The sequence below is a fragment of the Delphinus delphis genome, chromosome 12 (genome assembly GCF_949987515.2).
Source record: "Delphinus delphis chromosome 12, mDelDel1.2, whole genome shotgun sequence".
Lineage (NCBI taxonomy): Eukaryota > Metazoa > Chordata > Mammalia > Artiodactyla > Delphinidae > Delphinus > Delphinus delphis.
In genome coordinates this window covers 68,638,269-68,659,128 of record NC_082694.2, presented here as the reverse complement: position 1 = coordinate 68,659,128, position 20,860 = coordinate 68,638,269, and the positions used below count along the sequence as shown (strand labels likewise).

Here is a 20,860-nt window from a genome sequence, read left to right as displayed (position 1 = left end):
ATACATAGTCGGTGGAGTAGCCACGTTCTGGACACCAGTGCTGCTGGATTCTAGAGATTTAAAGGTGATTTAAAGATGCTTAGGCTTGGGCTTCCCTGGGGGCGCAGTGGATAAGAATCTGCCTGCCAGTGCAGGGGACACAGGTTTGATCCCTGGTCCGGGAAGATCCCACATGCCACGGAGCAACTAAGCCCATGCACCACAACTACTGAGCCTGCGCTCTAGAACCCGTGAGGCGCAACTACTGAAGCCCACGCGCCTGGCGCCTGTGCGCCACAACAAGAGAAGCCACTGCAATGAGAAGCCCGTGCACCGCAATGAAGATTATTAGCCCCCACTCGCCACGACTAGAGAAAGCCTGCACACAGCAATGAAGACCTGACACAGCCAAAAAAAAATAAATAAAAATTAAAAAAAAAAAAAAAAAAAGAAAAGATGCTTAGGCCCAGGAGAATAAGATGTGGCCAGAAGTGGAAGTGGTTTCTAATCTGTTGTCATCTGTAAAATGACAGTTTTTGAGTTTAGCTGATGATTACAATCATACAGTAAAATTGCTTAGCACTGTACTAGATGCTGTACTAAGACATTTTTAAAACTGTAAAGCAGTTCTTGGCACCAAGAATCTTAGATCTGGTAGGAAAAACAAACCACAATTAGAAAATAGATCAATAATAATACTGAGAGTCGTGATTAGATGTAAAATAAGAGATCATAGGAATGAGAGTATAAGAAGGTTATTATGCTTAGCATTTCAACGTGCCAATGGTTAGCTGCAATTTCTGTAATAAAGAACCAGAGTAAACTGCCTGTTTGTTGTTAACCTGAATCCCCACTTGAGAATTCCCACTTGCGTAATCTTTTTAAAAGGGAACTCAACCCACTTTGTCCTTCCACATGTTAAACTTTAAAATCTTGAGTCCCCAGATATTGAGGTAATTAGAATTTAGTGAAAGATACATTTTTAGAGCATAGTACATCCAAAAATCCTTTTTATGTTATAATGCCAAGATATGTGTTTTGTTCTTGTCACTGCTGTATTCCCAGTGCCCAGCACACTGCCTGACCTGTAGTAAGCACTCAGGAAGTATAGTTGAGAGGGAATTCCCTGGCGGTCTAGTGGTTAGGACTCCGTGCTTTCACTGCTGAGGGCGTGGGTTCAATCCCTGATCAGGGAACTAAGATCCCACAAGCCTCTGCTTGGCGTGGCAAAAAAAAAAAAAAACATCTTTATTGGAGTATAATTGATTTACAATGGTATGTTAGTTTCAGCTTCACAACAAAATGAATCAGTTATATATATACATATATTCCCATATCTCTTCCCGCTTGCGTCTCCCTCCCTCCCACCCTCCCTATCCCACCCCTCCAGGCGGTCACAAAGCACCGAGCTGATCTCCCTGTGCTATGCGGCTGCTTCCCACTAGCTAACTACCTTACTTTTGGTAGTGTATATATGTCCATGCCTCTTTATCGCTTTGTCACCGTTTACCCTTCCCCCTCCCCATAGCCTCAAGTCCATTCTCTAGTAAGTCTGTGTCTTTATTCCTGTTTCACCCCTAGGTTTTTCATGACATTTTTTTTTTTTTAAATTCCATATATATGTGTTAGCATACGGTATTTGTCTCTCTCTTTCTGACTTACTTCACTCTGTATGACAGACTCTAGGTCTATCCACCTCATTACAAATAGCTCAATTTCGTCTCTTTTTATGGCTGAGTAATATTCCATTGTATATATGTGCCACATCTTCTTTATCCATTCATCCGATGATGGACACTTAGGTTGTTTCCATCTCTGGGCTATTGTAAATAGAGCTGCAATGAACATTTTGGTACATGACTCTTTTTGAATTATACTCCAATAAAGATGTTAAAAAAAAAAAAAATCCCAATTAGAAAATTGGCAAAAGACATAAACAGACATTTCAACAAAGAGGACATACAGATGATAAAGGTACAAGAAAAGATGTCCAATATCATCAACCATCAGGGTCATTATGATTTTAATTTGGAAAGCAAATTAAAATCATAATGAGCTATCATTACACACCAGACAGAATTGCTAAAATAAAAATTGTGACATCACCACACACTCGTATGGATGCAGAGGAACGGGAAAACTCACACGTTGCTGGTAGGAATGTAAAGTGGTAGAGCCACTACGGAAAAATTTGGTAGTTTCTTTTAAAACTAAACACGCAATTACCATACAAACCAGCAACCACACACTTGGGCATTTATCGAGAAAATTGAAAACTTATTGTTTACACAAAAAAACTTATATAAATACTCACAGCAGAAAAAAAAAATTAAAAAAATATAGTTGAGAGACAAATTTGAAATTACATTTAAGTTGTCAGCAATTTCTAAGTCATTTAAAAATTATTTTACTATTAAAAGATACTCAGTTTGGAATATTGGTTTTTTAAACCTTAGATCTAACTGTGTGTTAGGACAAGTTGCCATTATACAAATATAATTTTAATGAAGTTGGTAGCTTTTTATTTACTAGCATTTTCATACTTGTGTAAGGAGGTGCCTTTCTAGGAGAATGAACTTTCCTACTGTATTAGTTCTCTGTAATTGCATTTGACTGCAGCTTCATGGGAGGCCTTACACCAGAACTGCCCTGCCAAGCCATTCCCAAACCCTGCCACATAAGAAACTGTGAGAGATAATAAATGTTACAAATGTGACATTTTGTGATATCACAATATAAAGACTTTCATACACTTTACCTGAAGACTCTTTATAGGTAGATCATCCTGCCTTCTTTCCTTTTGAAGAGGAGTGAAGCACTTTAGAAGAAAAAGATAAATCAAGCCATCATAGCCAAGTTTCCTGAGACAAATATAAAAAGAATGTATTTAGCTTTAAAATATTTATATAATTGTAGAATAGTTCATGTTCATTATTAATCAAAACAATGCAGAAAGGTAGTTGAAGAACATTCTAAAAATCAACCCAAATCCTGCTGCGTTTTGGTGACGGTCCTTTTGAAATCTGTTATGTACATAGACATACACACACATTGATCTATCTTTTCCGTACGTGGAGCCATGCTATCCGTATGTGGTTTTCAGTATTTTTTAACCTGTGCCCTTTTTTGATTAACAGAAAAACACTCTTTGAGTGTGATTTGAAATTTCATGGTATATTAAATAACATGACCAAAACCAATTTTATTTTATTTTTTTATGTTTTTTAATAAATTTTTAAATTTTATTTATTTACTTTTCGCTGTACTGGGTCTTCGTTGTTGCTCGCGGGCTTTCTCTACTTGCGGTGAGCAGGGGCTCCTCTTCTTTGCGGTGTGTGGGCTTCTCATTGTGGTGGCTTCTCTTGTCGCGTAGCATGGGCTCTAGGCTCTTGGGCTTCAGTAGTTGTGGCACACGGGCTCAGTAGTTGTGGCTCTCAGGTGCTAGAGCACAGGCTCAGTAGTTGTGATGCACGGGCTTTGTTGTTCCGCGGCATGTGGGATCTTCCCGGACCAGGGCTCGAACCCTTGTCTCCTACATTGGCAGGTGGATTCTTAACCCCTGCGCCACCAGCGAAGTCCATCCAAAACCAGTTTTAGACAGAGGTAATTAAAAAAGCGGAAACATTTTAATCTTAAAAGAACCTTTAGGTAACATGACATTGGTTTGTTTCCCATAAAGCTACTTATCCTAGGTAATATGAAAGACAGAGCATAACAAGATATTTTAAATAATTTTCTCAGTATTTAATTGGAGGAGAAGCTGACTACTTTTTAGGAGAGAGAGACCAGCTTAGCCTTTCTTGCCTCTGTTCCCTTGAACAGTTCAGTTCTTGGCCCCAAATTTGTGTATACCTCTCAGCAAAACAGAAGCCCTACAGTTCACTGGAGATTAGTGACATAACCTGTTTATACTCCTGTTTGAGGAGTATTACCCCTGACACCATCCCCACTTCAAGTAAGTGATCTTTCCAACAACAGGACTCTTCTAAGGTGAGTTTTTCTTCTATCTTGTCTTCTTTTTCGTGCTGTGTTAGTGGCCTGTATAGATTGGCTGGCCCACCCATGGATTTGCCTCTGTGTCCATGTGAGACTTGGCTGTCATCTCACACTTTCAGCTCTTGACTTCCCTTCTCCCTAAATGTGAGCTTGTCTGCTAGTTGTCCCTGTTGAATAAATCTTCTGGTCTCCCTTGCCACTGCTGTTTCCCTCATCCAAGTACCTAGCATCATTCTTGGCCTGAAATGGACTCGTTTCTGGTCTCCTCGTTTCCGTTTTGCCTCTTTACAGTTCCCTTTTCCATACAGTATGCTGGGTAATCTTTTAAAAGCTTAGAATCAGATAATATTACTCTTCCTAAAACCTTCCTTTGTGCTTAGAGTAAAACCTGGATCAACCGCCACCACTTCCAGGGCTCTGCGTGGTCTGTCCCTTGCTTAATCTCTTGTCCTGGTCTTTTGCTGTTTTCTCTCTCAGTCACTCTGCTCTAGCCGCATTGCCCAGACTTAGCAAGATTCCTTCCCCCAGAAATATCAAACTTGTTCCTGCCTTCACGCCTTTGCACCAGCTGTTTCCTCTAGCTGGAACGCTCTTCCCCAGAGCTTTCATGGTTGGCCCCTTCGGGTTATTCAGGTTTCGGATTTCACCTCCTCCAGGGGTCTTCCCCAGTCTTCCAATGTAATGTGGCTCCTGTTTTATTGCAGCTCGCTGTTTTATTTTCTTCATCACATTTAGCAATCTTAAACCATCTTTGTGTGTTTGTCTCCTTTTTTTTTTTTTTTTTTTGCGATACACTGGGCCTCTCACTGTTGCGGCCTCTCCCGTTGCGGAGCACAGGCTCCGGACGCGCAGGCTCAGCGGCCATGGCTCACGGGCCCAGCCGCTCCGCGGCATGTGGGATCTTCCCGGACCGGAGCACGAACCCGTGTCCCCTGCATCGGCAGGCGGACTCTCAACCACTGCGCCACCAGGGAAGCCCGGTCTCCTTTTTTTTATCGTTTCTCCGTCCCTCGCTAGATCTCCGTCCCTCGCTAGAATTTAATTATCGTGAGACTATAGCTCTTGTCTGTCTTGTCCACCCTGTATTCCTAACACATAGAACAATGTTCAATAAATCTTATCTAAGTGAAAAGAATCAGTGAGTGAATCACGCAGGTGGAGGAATGTATTTTTCTACACCCTGAGGTGGCTGGAACCAGCCCTTCAAGTAGGAAGGGAGGAAGGTGAAGAGGCAGAGCACAAAAACACTTTCCTAGTCGTGGTTAAGGCATAAAGTGAATAATATAAAGTGTGGCCCCACCGTGAATGTAAGAATTTAGAAACCTAATTCACATTGAAGAAGGATGAGTTATTCAAACAAACCAGAATCAGATTAATCCTGAGGATTTCCTGTACTATTAATAACTTCAGTCATTAAGCGGTGTAGGTAATTTGATGATCTTCAAGACCCCAAAAGACACTTTATTGCATATTTTTAAAAAAAATCATTTAAAAACATTGCTGGTTGAATATAAGAGAAAAAATTCTTAGTGTTGCTTATAGGGTCATTTCTGTCCCTTTGTATTTTATAATGCGAAAATTTATGTGTTTTCCATAAGTGTTTTCAAAGAACTACTATGTTGTGAGCTAGAAAAGATTATACTATAAGAGAAATATTTTAGTACCTTTAATAAAATGTGCCCTGAAGAATATTTTATATTGAAAGGTAAAGGAGACTGTGTTCTTAAAACCTGTAAAACATTAAAGTAGATTACTCTGCAATGACTAGTGCAATTTTGTTTAGTTTATAAACTAATATTTTTATTGGCCCCTAAAGGTAAAGAGGAATAATCAACCTAGTGATTTATGTTAAATGCATTAAAGTTTCTGTCTGCTTCTTTTCTCTTTCACATTCAAATAGTTTTGGGAAAAAGTAATAGTTAATCTGAGATCTGAGTTAGTTTTTCTTCGAGCCAGCACTTCTTAAATTTAGTTTCAAATGACTGTTGCCCTTCAAAGTGGCCATCTCGGAAAGTTGTACATTTGTTCTAACAATGCTTCCATTCCTTAAACTACTTTTGTAGGTTCTTTTTCAGAAATGTTTCATAGGCAGTTTTGGAATTATGAATGAAAATTAGCCTTCTTTACAAATTAAAAACCTTGCTTTTTTTTTGACTAAATGAAGACATACAACTTCCTTGACTGACTTCATATTAATATTTTATTAATTTATGAAGCCAATATTGCTGTTATGCACTTGAAGTTATGACTCAGAAGATTATGAGAGATATCTTACAAAGTAAATCTCTGTAAAGAACAGAGTATTGTATAACTTTGTGAAGTAATAGATTAAAAAAAAAACCAAGCTGTTGAGACCTGGGTGACTAACTCACCCCCCTTTTAGATTTGCATTTTATCTGAAACTGAGTGCAGTGCATTGTGCTCTGCTACAGATGTAAGTTATGGGGTGCCAAATCTAGAGGAAGCGCCTTATTTTCGGGAAAAGAGAGAAAACCATCTGGTACCAGAAAAAGACCACAAGTGGGCTCTTTTTAGTACTAACTGAGTGAAAACTAAGAGTCTATATTTAAAATATGACCATAAAACTACTCTTCTTTTGCAGCTCTTGACATCAAAGACTACAGACCTGTTTTGGATCATATACCTGTTTTCAAAGTCGAGATACACTGCTTTGAGAGAAGTAGTTGAAGCAGTGTTGGTATTCATTGTTAGAAGGCATATAGGTTTTATTGTGGGAGAAATGAATTATTTGTTTGAGTGCAAGTCTTGCTGTGTCTTGGCCTCCATGACCATTAAGGGCTTTTATTTTGTTCTATAAGCCAGTGTTTTAATCGTTTGTCTTTAAGGATCACTTTTTATTAACTTATTAAATATTGTAAATATGCGGGATTTTAAGAAACTCTTTTCTTCTCTTTCTTTTTTTTAAAGCTGCACGTCATTGACTCCTGGACCCAACTGTGACCGATTTAAATTGCACATACCATATGCTGGAGAGACATTAAAATGTAAGTAAATGATGACTCTTCTACTGAAAAATGTAGATTACAGTGCTAGCTATTGGATTTTGTGCTTTAGTTTTTATTTCTGGCTTTTAGGTGTTATCTCCTAAGATACTGATCAGAAGGATTTACCACTTTTTGAAAATTTGTCTTTCAGTCCTAGTTCTAGTCAAAGTAAGGCATGCAGCTCAATATCAAAAAAACAAACAACCCAATCCAAAAATGGGCAGAAGACCTAAATAGACATTTCTCCAAAGAAGATACACAGATTGCCAACAAACACATGAAAGAATGCTCAACATCATTAATCATTAGAGAAATGCAAATCAAAACTACATTGAGATATCATCTCTCACCGGTCAGAATGACCATCATCAAAAAATCTACAAACAATAAATGCTGGAGAGGGTGTGGAGAAAAGGGAACCCTCTTGCACTGTTGGTGGGAATGTAAATTGGTGCAGCCACTATGGAGAACAGTATGGAGGTTCCTTAAAAAACTACAAATAGAACTACCATACAACCCAGCAATCCCGCTACTGGGCATATTCCCGGAGAAAACCATAATTCAGAGACTCATGTACCACAGTGTTCATTGCAGCTCTATTTACAATAGCCAGGACATGGAAACAACGTAAGTGTCCATTGACTGATGAATGGTTAAAGAAGATGTGGCACATAAATACAATGCAATATTACTCAGCCATAAAAAGAAACGAAATTGAGTTATTTGTAGTGAGGTGGATGGACCTAGAGCCTGTCCTACAGACTGAAATAAGTCAGAAAGAGGAAAACAAATACTGTATGCTAACACATATATATGGAATCTTAAAAAAAAAAAATGGTGATGAAGAACCTAGGGGCAAGATGGGAATAAAGACGCAGACCTGCTAGAGAATGGACTTGAGGATAGGGGGAGGGGGAAGGGTAAGTTGGGACAAAGTGAGAGAGTGGCATGGACATATATACACTACCAAATATAAAATAGATAACTAGTGGGAAGCAGCCACATAGCACAGAGAGATCAGCTCGGTGCTTTGTGACCACCTGGAGGGGTGGGATAGGGAGGGCGGGAGGGAGGGAGATGCAAGAGGGAAGAGATATGGGGATATATGTATATGTATAGCTGATTCACTTTGTTATAAAGCAGAAACTAACACACCATTGTAAGGCAGAAACTAACACACCATTGTAAAGCAATTATACTCCAAAAAAGATGTTAACAAAACAAACCAAAAACAAAAACAAAGTAAGGCAGTTGGCAGGGAGTAAATTGTGGTCAAGTGGGCATGCACACGTTTTATCTTTTATAGCAAAGGTCAGAAATACAAATGGCTACAAGGCCAGACTGGTAACATGAATGAGGGAAGCAGCCTAGGTGTGGCAAATTGGGGCACTCCTACCCAGTTTCGAGGGGTTGCCCTTACTGATTTATTGAGAAAAGGCAGAAATCTGAATTTTTATTTGAATTCTCAGTTTTAGATGTAGGCCACTTCTTCAAAATTACAATGTGGGCCAGCATTATGCAGGCCAGACCGATGTGTTTGTGGGCTGGCTTGAGCTCTTGAACCACTGGTTTGTGACCTCCATGAATAGTATGCAAGACTTACTGTAGGATTTAGTCCACCATCTACAGCATCTGCCTAGGTTGCATCAGCCCTTCTTGCCATATTTACCAGTACCGAAGCTCTAGCCTCGTGTGGAAATGATGATAGCTTTGGTTGGTTAGTATCAATAATCTCATCAGGAATTTTCTTTCTTGAAACTGTACTAGTGAATGGGGTATGAAAGTCTCTCAATTCTTATACAGAGGAATAAAGAACAAAGATGTTGAAGGTGGGACAGATGGGTAAGCAGTGTCTTTCAGACCACTATAGGCTAGGAAAGGCCACATCTTAGTATTCGCAGAATCACTTTATATTAATTCACCAAATGCAACGTGAACCAAAAAATTTGTGACGTGCTGACTTGCTAACCTTTCATTGTTAGATCATTCTCTGGAAACCATTAAAATACAAAAGAATTTCACCTGTCTGAGGTAGTAGGACAGACTAGGTTGCTACTTTTTTGAGGGAAAAATATTTTTGACTAAATTTGAAGAAAATGATCAAAGTAAATCATTCGCATTTACTAAAAATGTAAATAATTCAAACATTTTTTAATACATGAAAACAGTAGTCCTCTGTTCCATTTCTCCCCAACCCTAGTCCTCTTTCTCAAGGGAACCACTTAAAATATTAAAAAAAAAATTGTTTCAGTGTTTAGTTCTCCTGGGGATGATCGCCGCATATCTAAGTAATGCCTCTATTTCTTGGCTTATCAATTTTAGATATTACTATCTTTTGATTTTCTGCTCTGATGCATAAGGTATCAGCCTATTTTCACTGCACCCTTTATCTCTCTCTTCTCCTCTGTAGTGTAATTTTACCACCACTATTGGTTCCTGTGTTGGTTACCCTGTAGCTTGAAATTTTTTCTTTTCTTTTCTTTTAAAAGATCATTTAAAGCATTGTATTATATAGTTAAGTGAACAGCTCCTAAAAGTTCTTAGTCAGTGCCTGGCACACAGTTATCACTGTTATTACTTAAGCAAAATCTCCGTGCAGTAATCATGACCACTTAGTATGCTTTTATTTAGTTTCCCGTTAACCATAGACGGTGTGTTTTGGCTCCTCACTTTATAAGATGAAGATGTTAGCCCCTGACCTTCCTTCCATTCCTCTTCCTCACCCTCCCAACTTCTGTCTTCTGTTATTTTCCTTTTGCATTGTCAAGGGTGATAATTTACTGTCTGTTCTAAATCTACAGTTGCCATCCGTGCTTTGTCCACAAATGGCTTGAATGATGACTCTGCAGGCCTGCTCCTGCAGTTATCACTATGGGATTTACCTTTATTATGCTCTTGGATTTGACCTTGTGTAGAATCTGTGTATTGAAAATTCTGTGTTTTTAGAATTATGTCTCGGTAAACAGGTTACCTTGTTATTTTGCTGGACCACAGTCTCAAACAACTTGCTCAGATTCCACTCCTCCCTCCCTCCTTCCACCTTTCCTGTAGCTCCTCTGATAATTTTTTATTACCACAGTCATAATTAGGTATCTTAATTTTCTTTTTTAATAAATTTATTTATTTTTGGCTGCATTGGGTCTTTGTTGCTGTGCTTGAGCTTTCTCTAGTTGTGGCGAGAGCGGGGGCTACTCTTTGTTGTGGTGCATGGGCTTCTCATTGCGGTGGCTTCTCTTGTTGCTGAGCACAGGCTCTGGGTGCATGGGCTTCAGTAGTTGTGGCACATGGGCTCAGTAGTTATGGCATGTGGGCCTTAGAGCACAGGCTCAGTAGTTGTGGCACACAGGCTTAGTTGCTCCATGGCACGTGGGATCTTCCCGGACCAGGGCTCGAACCCGTGTCCCCTGCATTGGCAGGCGGATTCTTAACCACTGCGCCACCAGGGAAGCCCAGGTATCTTAATTTTTAAGAGCTCTAAGAGCTCTGTTTCTCTTTTGCAACATCTTGTTCTTATTTTATGAATGTGGTATCTTAAAAGTTTTTGAAGGATATAATTTTTTTTTCTGTTTTCTGAATTATTTTGATTTTCCCCAGGGATTATATTTTTAGCATCTTTTTTTTTTTAACCTCTGTTATTCTATAGCCTTTCCTCAAATAAAAGATAGGTTTTGGTTGTCCATTTATATTTAAAACATGATAAAACTCTGATTGGGACTTCAGTATGGGCAGGACTTAATAGAGTATGTGGGTTAATGGTGGGCAGGCTGTTAATATGAGCACCCCTACGTGTCATATTTGCAGTTCAGCTATTCTAGCTCTCCCCCAAATAGTTTATTCTGTTTTTTAAGAAAGTCTTCTATATTTTTTTCCTGGGGATACATATCTGGCCACCATGCCATTTTTGGGAGATGGGTATATAGATTATTGCCTGTGGAGCTTTTAGTCAGTCTCCCTGTTCTTAGCTCCTTGTCTCGTTCTTGCCTCTCCTTACACCGGATGACTACAAGTTTTTATGGCTTTACCGGGACAGATGGCTTCCTCCTCATCAGTAGCCTCTTCCTCTCATTATTGCAACTAAAGCTTTCTCTGCCCTGTCTCTTCAAGTACTACTCTTCCATCTGCATTCTGCCTTCTAGGAATTTGTGGAAATGTTGCTACTGTTTTCCCTTCCTCTTCACTCTCCTGTTGTTTTTGATTTTTATCTTTCTGTTCCTCCACTATCATTTAATGAGAGGGTGGGTCTGAGGAGAGAGAGGAAATAAATGTTTGTGGTCAGTCCACAGTCTTCTTGAGCCAGAAGTAATGTGACTTCACAAAGATCTTTCTAGCTGTATGAGTTTATGTTAGGAAGCATTTACTAGTATCCTGTATCCTCTCACTACTGTAAGCTTTTATAACATTGGTGATAAGGGTATTTGGACTGGTATTTACCATATCTTGTAGTTATGTCCTATTAAGTTATTGCTTGATATCATCATTATATGCTAGAGACTTAATTTAGCCTGTAGAATGCTCTATAATAATTGAGTAATAGATGAACTTTATATACTGAGAATCTTGCACATTAAGGTGAGTCAGACTCCTAACCTTAAGCAGCGCATAGCCAAATAAAAGGAAAAGACAATTGATTATGGAAACTGTATTTACAAAAGTTTATTGAATTGGAAAAATAAGAATGTGACATTCTGTTACTTGTATCAGTCTTTTGCCAACGGAAATTCAATCTTTAGAAGTTATTTATTGTACAAGGAACTTGTAATTGGAACATTGCTCTTAACAATTCAGAAAACAGGAAGGACGTACAGTACTTTGCAGATTTGGAGTCTGTTTCTGTTTTGTCTTATATATTTTACTCTGCCTTCTCAAAGCAGATTAATGACAATATTATGTAACCAAATTTTATATTTTGAGATATTTTATGTACTAGGAAACAGTTCATCTATAAATTTTGCAGTTAATGATAGTGAGAATGAAAGACAAAGGAGAGGGCACATTTCTACTCATGAATTTATTCCTACAGAATTACCCACATGTAAAATGAAATAATTGAAGTAAAAAAGACCAGAAGATTACAGTACATTAGGAATGACATTATTGTCTCCTCAGCTCTTTTCAATGTGAAGAGAAAACTGTTGGGCATTGAAGGCATTGCCAATTTGTGTAAGATTCTCATGGAAGATATCAAAGGATATCTGATAAAGAGAAGTCCTTCTAACACAACATCGTAAAGCAACCATACTCCAATAAAAATTAATAAAAAAAAAGTCCTTGAATTTCATGATTGTAGAAGAGACAACTGGTACTTACTTAAAGAGGATTGGAAAAGTGAATCATCAGTGATGAAACTGATCTAAATAAAACAAATGTTAAGATCTAGGATGGTGCCACTAAAATGAGTGAAAATATGCCCATTACAGCAAAATTCACAGAGGAAGATCAGCGAGATTTTTATAAATGCATATTTGTAAAAATAGGCACGCGCTACAGCACTTAACTCTTGAAGAAATTATTGTGTTTGTGTTTTTTTGTGTCCTATTTAAATAGGGCGGGTGTGAAGCTGTTTTGCTCGTATTTTATTTGTAACCTGTACCTTATTGCCTGGTATTTAGGGGGGAATTTGTGTTTGTGTAATGAATGGACCATGTTCATTCTTTGGATATGATAATGAAGAGGTTTGATGAGGAAGTGACAGAACTCTGAAATATTCTCAATTTTACAAGTTTTTTTGAGTAACACTATTATGTAACTATAAAGAGAGATAATTGAAATATTTTAAGTTATACCAAGCAAATCTGTGGCCGAAATCAAATGGTTTCCTAACACTAGTTTCAAATTTGAAATTATCTTTTGTTTAAAATTTCTATTTTTCATACTAACAATTTATTTTAATCAGGGACTGTTTGGTTATAAGAAACCCATTGGAACAAACGTAAATAAAGAGTTTGTTTGTCTTTATAAGGAATTAAGTGAACTCCATGGTGCCCAAGGGCAGGAAGTATAGCCAGGCCTGATAGGGACTGGAAGGATGGCAGACACAATAGTAGCTGGTCAGCATCTGTGTTCTTGTATGTCTTTGTCTTTCTCCTGAAACATATTTTCTTGTCACCATATTCACTTTATTCTTTCCCCCCCATATTTCTGTTTCTCCTCATGTTGAGCAGAAATGGCTTCCTGAGCCCCCTAGGACATGGTGACTAAGTTCAAGGCCACAAGAGACAGTCTGTGGTCTTCGAGTGAGAGGGTCTGTTTGGCATCTTGGGCTGGGTGTCCACTTGGGATCCAGTCATATAGCCAAGAGCTCTGGTTCATGTACTATCATGGTTACTAGAGGCCATTTTAACACAAAGTGAGCATGGGCTGGGCAGGTACCCAGAGAGGTATCTATTACAGTGTTTCAGGAGTTCTTTCTAAAGAGATTCCACATGAAACTAGAGGCATTTTCCTTTTGTCTTTAGCAATAGAAGCAGTGCTATTGTTTATCATCTGAGAGGAATGATGAATATTTCAAAGCCATTTGTGACAGAGTCAAGAAGTCATGCCAAAAAATTATCTCCAAAGGTTTTGAAGTTGAAAGACTTTCCCAGAGGAAAAGCCTTTTTTTCAGAGGAAAAAGTGAAAAAAAAAAAAAGATTATGATTTGAATAATATGTTATGTCTCCTTGTCTTCAGAGGAGGAGTATAAAATCGAAGCATTTCCAAGGCTTCGATACTATGTCACTAAATTTAAATGTGTATTTTTTGGAGAATGATTACAACAAAAGGAAACCAATCTCAGAACTGCTATTTAAATGGAATGTATCCTTTAATTAAACAGTGGTCAAACATACACAAAGATTTTTATAGACAAATTGTAAATAGTGTTCCAGAACTTCTGCTTTACTGAATCTTGAAATTCGACTTCATTTTTATCCTATCTCAAGTGGTTTGGCTGCTCTGTGTGTGTGTTTGTGTGTGTGTGTGTGTGTGTGTGTGTGTGTGTGTGTGTGTCTGTATGCATTGACACAGTGCTTCTTGCATCTCAGGTCTATTATATATTACTTTGTCTTAGCCAATCAGCATAGTAAACTCAGAAAGCTCTTTTTCCTCTGCTCTTTGTCCTTTTCACTTATGTAGCGGTGTGTAGAGACACTCAAGGGCTTTGCCTGATGGCTGTCAAACATAAACTAAACCCCAAACTGCTGACACCAGAAGGTCCCAGTGGTGTTTTGGAGAAGTTTGTTGCATCAGCTGAAGGAGATATTAAGGTTCTATTGATTTAATCTTACCTGTAAGAACTTTGCACTTTGCTTGCTTTGTTCTTATACCTTATATTCTGAACTTTGGTGTAGGTTCAAAGGTTGGCTGCTGTGGCTGTAGCTGTTGGCAGTTTTGTTGGGATGACAGTTTTATTTTATGAAAAATTTCTTGTATTGTTTAAAATAAATAATCTATTTGGAAAATGTTAACCGAGTAATCCTTCTGCTTTAACCTTTTCGCCCTTCCCTTCAGTATTTTAGTAACCGAATCTCACAGCCTAGCATTCGAGGCTGTCACAGGCTGCCCTTCCAGCCTCTCCTTGGCCCCCCTCGGTGGAGCTCAGCTGACAACAGTCCAAGTCAAAAGCCTATATACACTGTACTGGTTGAAGTAGATTTTTTTTAATAGTAGCTTTTATTAAGATATATTTTACATACCATTTTGTAAAAAAAATTTATTTATTTATTTTTGGCTGCGTTGGGTCTTCGTTGCTGCGCACGGGCTTTCTCTACTTGCGGCGAGCGGGGGCTACTCTTCGTTGCGGTGCATGGGCTTCTCATTGTGGTGGCTTCTCTTGTTGCGGAGCACAGGCTCTAGGCGCGTGGGCTTCAGTAGTTGTGGCTCGCAGGCTCAGCAAAGTAGCTTCTATGTAAAGAAAACAACCTAGAAACCAATAATCACATTCAAAGTTACTATTGAATTGTTTACAAAATATAGATGATTACCTCATTAAAGGTTCTCTCTGATCTCGCATCAGCCTCATTGTAATTTCACAAGCTCTTCAAAAAAGACATTCTGTTTCCATAGGACCCATTCCATTAACCATATTATGAGTCAGGCGAAATGGAACAATTTCTGGGACCTCAAAGGTTTCTCCCTTAAAACAATGAATTTCATTAAAAAGTAAAAATTTTGGAAGTTTAGAATCTTTATGCAAAAAATTTAGAGCTTTTAGCAAAGAGCAAACATACCCTCAAAATATTTTTATTTGCAACTTACGTTAGAGGCCTACATCCTGAAGGAGCCATATGACTCTACCTTTGCTTTTGAGGAGCTGAAACACAACTCCTTAGATAAGATCTAGAGGATGGATGGATTCATCTTTCACTGAATTACTAAAGTGAATAGAATTATAGAGCAATATTTATGCATTCAATATTTAGCCTTATATTAACTCACTTAATGTCCTTCTTCAATAGTATAAAGTACAAACAAAAATACTCTCATAATTTTCTTCTTTTCTTTAAGACTTTCACTTTAAAACAGGAGGGGAAAAGAAATAGCCAAGTGTTAGATGCTCACAATCCCTGAGAAAGGAAATGTAACATGTAATATAATGAAGTTCAGTTCATTTATTTTCTGCCATTCTCTAACACCTGCCTTTCCTAGGGCTTTTTCATCCCTCCAATCAGTTTCCCTAAATTCCTCTCTTGTATGAATCCCCTGTACCAGTGGTTTGTCTTTGCTTTGTTTTCAATTGGGTCTGTGACCTTTCTTGGTTTCCTGTGACAGCAGACGGCAACCCATGGAGAATGAGGGTGAAGGAAAAAGTGGGTTTAATTATTAGTCTGCCTTTCAGGATCATAACATTGGAAAATTGGAGGAGGGCCTTAAGGAGAGTCCAGCAACCTTATTTTATTCCCAGACCCCAGTCTGGACCTACAGAATCTGAATTTCCTGTGATGTTTCCTAGGTATCTGCATTAAAAAAAAAACAAAAAAAAATTCTTAGGTGCTGCTGCCATGTTTGGAAACAATCATATTAAACTACTCTGTCTCTCTCCAAAAAAAAAAAAAAGCCTATATACAAGTGATTTGCTTGTTGTACTTCTCAAATGTCCTGTCTTTCCTCTTTCTACTTTTTATTTATTTATTCATTTATTTATTTATTGGCTGTATTGGGTCTTCGTTGCTGTGCACAGGCTTTCTCTAGTTGTGGCAAGTGGGAGCTACTCTTTGTTGTGGTGCACGAGCTTCTCATTGCAGTGGCTTCTCTTGTTGCAGAGCATGGGCTCTAGGGGTGTGGGCTTCAGGAGTTGTGGCTTGTGGGCTTCAGTAGTTGTGGCACTCAGGCTCAGTAGTTGTGGCTCGCAGGCTGTAGAGTGCTGGCTCAGTAGTTGTGGTGCATGGGCTTAGTTGCTCTGTGGCATGTGGGATCTTCCCGGACCAGGGCTTGAACCCATGTCCCCTGCATTGGCAGGCAGATTCTTAACCACTGCGCCACCAGCGCAGCCCCCTTCTTTCTACTTTTGATCGCACTGTTTAGTCTTCAGTAGGACGGACCAAGGCAATAGTCAAATGGCCGACTGTTCTGTGACATATCTGGTTCTTCATTGGCACCTGCCAACCTGCTGCTCCGATGGCTGTGCTCTTTGTGAGGCTCCTTGGCTGGGACTCCAGATCACCTGCAAGGAGAGGAGGATTGAACCAATTTTACTAGGACTTGTAACAGTTGGGCTAAGTAAAAATTTGGACACAGAAGTCCAGGGATTTAGTTTGGCATCATGCCAAGAGGCATTATAATTTTTCTTGGTAGTATATTTCATTTTACTTTATTTTTATCTTTTCAAAAGATTCATTTACTTAAAGATTATTATTATCTAGAGTTCAAGGTATTTTTAGAGGCTAATTAGGGAGGCAGGTCACCTTTGATTTAGTGAATGTTTTAAAAAATGATCATTGAAAGTCAAGTAAGAAGTGCTAATTTTGTTGATTAGACATTAACTCTCCCTTAGATTTTGAGGATTCCTTTGTCCTGGTATTTCAGAATGTTTCTTCTTGGAATTCATGGAATGTTGGAAGAATTTTTAATAATAGCAACTAACATTATTAAAAATTTGTAAAGTCAGAAGTCAGCTTAGTTATAGGCTAACTATATATGTATAAAATCTGGCTTTGATGCTGATTATAGTTTATTAAAAGGTGACTGATAAAATTGCTATGACTAACTTATTGAGCAGATATTTTATAGACAGGCTTATTTATATACATGTTCTCATTTAATCACACAGTAACTTTGAGATAGAAATTTATATCCCACTTTTTTATATTAACTTTATGGAAGTATAATTTACATAAAATAAAATGTACCAGGGGCTTCCCTGGTGGTGCAGTGGTTGAGAGTCTGCCTGCTGATGCGGGGGACGCAGGTTTGTGCCCCGGTCCAGGAGGATCCCACATGCTGCAGAGCAGCTGGGCCTGTGCGCCATGGCTGCTGAGCCTGCGCGTCCGGAGCCTGTGCTCCGCAACGGGAGAGGCCACAACAGTGAGAGGCCCGCGTACTGCAAAAAAAAAAAAAAAAAAAAGTACCCATTTTAATGAACGATTCCATACATTTTGGCAGCTATAAATAGCTATTTAACTACACCACAGTCAAGACGTAGAACATTTTCATCGTCCAAAGGTATAGAACATTTTCTTTCCTCCACAAGTCAGTTCCTTCCACCACCATCCCCCAACCCTTGATCCTTATCTTCTCTCTGAAATTGTAAACGGTTTTGCCTGTTTTAGAATTTCATATAAATGGAGTCATATACTATGTAGTTTTGGGTATATGGCTTCTTTCATTCAGCTTAATGTTTTTGAGATTCATCTATACTATTCCATATATCAATGCTTTGTTCCTTTTATTGCCAACAGTAGAACATTGTATGGATATACCACAGTTAAAACAAAAATTCATTCATCTGTTGAAGGGCATCTGAGTTATTTCCAGGTTTTGGCTTGTATGAATAAAGCTGCTGTTAAATTTTTGTACATGTGTTTTTGTGGAGATATGTTCTCATTTTCTTGGGTAAATACCTAGGAATAGTACTGCTGTGTTGTAAGCTAAGTGTATGTTAATCATTAAACTGTTTTCCAAAGTGGTTGTACTATTTTACATTCCTACTAGCAATTTATGGGCTCTCTAGTTATTCCATATTCTTACCAACATTTGATATTGTTGGTCTTTTAAATTATATTTATTCTAGTGGATGTGTAGTGTATCTCATTGTAGTTTGTTTTTTTTTTTTTTTTTTGGTACGCAGGCCTCTCACTGTTGTGGCCTCTCCCGTTGTGGAGCACAGGCTCCGGACGTGCAGGCTCAGTGGCCATGGCTCATGGTCCCAGCCGCTCCGCGGCATGTGGGATCTTTCTGGACCGGGGCACGAACCCGTGTCCCCTGCATCGGCAGGTGGACTCTCAACCACTGTGCCACCAGGGAAGCCCCTCATTGTAGTTTTGATTTGCATTCTCATGTGCTTATTGGCTATTCATATATCTTTTGTTAAGTGTTCAAATGTTTTTGCTCAATGTTTTGATTGGATTGTTGGTTTTTTTGTTGAGTTATAAGTGTTCTTTATATAGTCTGAAAAGAAGTTGTCAGTTTGTCAATATTTTCTCATAGCCTATGGCTTCACTTTTCATTTTCTTAATGGCGTCTTTCCAATAGCACAACTTTTTAACTTTGATGAAGTCAAATTTAACATTTTTTCTTTGTTCTTTATGCTTTTGGCTTCTTGTTTAAGAAATCTTTGCCTACCTGAAGGTCTTAAAGATTTTCTCCTAGAAGTTTTATATTTTTTACCTTTAGCATTTTGGTCTATGATCCAATTTGAGTTAACTTTGACCGTATGCATGTTAATCAACAATTTAAGTGTGGGCCCATTTCTGGACTTTACATTGTATTCCACTGATATGTCTATCCTTATGTGAGTATAACGCTGCCTTGATTATTATAGCTTTGTAGTAAATCTTTAAGTCAGGTACTATAAGTCCTACTACTTCTACTATTTCTATTTCCATAGAAATTTTAGAATTAGCTTGTTAATGTCTGCAAAAATCCTGCTGAGATTGCATTGAATCTGGAGGTCAATTTGCATATAATTAAGATCTTAATAACATTGAGTCTTCCAATGGATGAAAATGATAACCTCTCCATTTATTTAGGTCTTCTTTAAGTATTTTGTAGTTTTCAGTGAACAGGTCTTGTACAAATTTTGTTAAATCTACCTCTGAATATTTCATGTTTTTTGATGCTAATTTATAGTATATCTATTTTCAACTTTCTTTTTCTAACTCTTTGTTGCTAATATGTTGAAAATATAATCCCCCCATATTTCTTTTTCTTGCCTTAGGGCACTGACTAGAGTCTCCTACATGTTGTTGGATTCAAGTGATGAGAGCAGACATTCTTGCCTTGTCCAGATTTTAGGGGAAAATATACAGTCTTTCACCATTAAGTATAATATTGGCTGTATATTTTTCACAGACACCCCTTATCAGTTTGAGGAAGTTCCCTTCTACTCCTATTTAATTGAGAGTTTTTTGTTTTGTGTTAAAATCAGGAATGGATGTTATATTTTGGCAAGTACTTTCTTCATCTATTGAGATGATCATGTGGTTTTTAAAAAATTTTATTAGTATGGTGGATTGACTTTTGAATGTTCAACTTACCTTGCATTTCTGATGTAAACTCCAGTTGGTCATGATGTATTAGCCTTTTTATATGTTGTTGGATTCAATTTGCTAAATAAAATAGTTTAGAATTTTGCATTTATGTCCATGGATGATATTGGTTTGTAGTTTTCTTTTATGCTTGTTACTGGTTTTAGCATCATGGCAAAACTGACTTCAGCACAGAACTCATTGTGAAATGAGAACCATTTTCCTCAGTTTTGGGGAATAGTTTGTGAAGAATTCGTATTATTTCTTCCTTAAATGTTTGGTGGAATTCTCCAGTGAAACCACTTTAAAGTGCAGATTAAATTTCCTTAATAGATATAGAACTTAAGTCATCTACTTCTTCTCAAGTGTCAGTAGCTTGTATCCTTAAAGGGATTTGTCCATTTCATCCAAGGTGCTGAATTTATTGGCATAATGTTTTTCATAATGTTCTCATTTTTTTTTTAATATATAAAATCTATAATGTTGTCACATCTGTTTTTCCTGATATTGGTAATTTGTTTCTTCTTTTTTCTTTTTACCAGTCTGGCTAATTTTTTAATTTTATCTTTTCAAAGAACCATCTTTTGACTTTATCCATCTTCTCTGTTGTATTTCTGTTTTCTATCTTATTGATTTCTATTCTGATCTTTGATATTTCTTTCTTCTCTTACTTTGGGTTTTCTTGTTCTTCTTTTTCTAGTTTATTAAGTGGAAGCTGAGGTCATTGATTTGAGATCTTTCTTTTATGATATTGGTGTTTAATGCTATAAATTCCTATCTAAGTACTGCTTTAGCTCTATCCCTCAAATCTGAATATGTTATATTTTCATTTTAGTTCATCATATTTCTTATTTCCCTTTTGATTTCTTTTTTGACCCATGGGTTATTTAGAAACGTCATTTAGTTCCCAGAATTTTCTAGATTTTTCAGATATCTTTCTTTTAGTGATTTTGAATTTAGCCCCATTATGGTCAAAGAACATACTTTGTATGATTTACATCTTTTAAAATTTATTGTGACTTGTTTTATGGGTTCTGGTATGGACTGTCTTAGTAAATGTATAGCATCTTGTGAGGGTACAAAGTTGGTGTCAGTACATGCCTACATTTCTGTTAATTAACTTTGTATCTTAGGATGATTCCCTTTTTTTGCAAGATTATGGTACTGGCAATAGTGACTTCATATCAGAAAAGAGGGACTAATAGTTTTTCAGAATAG

The 20,860-nt window shown here is 37.7% G+C and overlaps 1 protein-coding gene across 3 annotated transcripts in view; it reads left to right on the top strand.

The window, feature by feature from the left end:
• The window catches only part of BABAM2 (BRISC and BRCA1 A complex member 2), a 444,366-nt gene that overhangs the window by 42,841 nt on the left and 380,665 nt on the right, over positions 1–20,860 (top strand). For all 3 annotated transcript variants that reach the window (XM_060026897.1, XM_060026895.1, XM_060026898.1), the window contains exon 3: positions 6,904–6,980. In XM_060026897.1, coding sequence (XP_059882880.1) covers positions 6,904–6,980 — 77 coding nt within the window. The remainder of the gene's footprint in view (positions 1–6,903; positions 6,981–20,860) is intronic.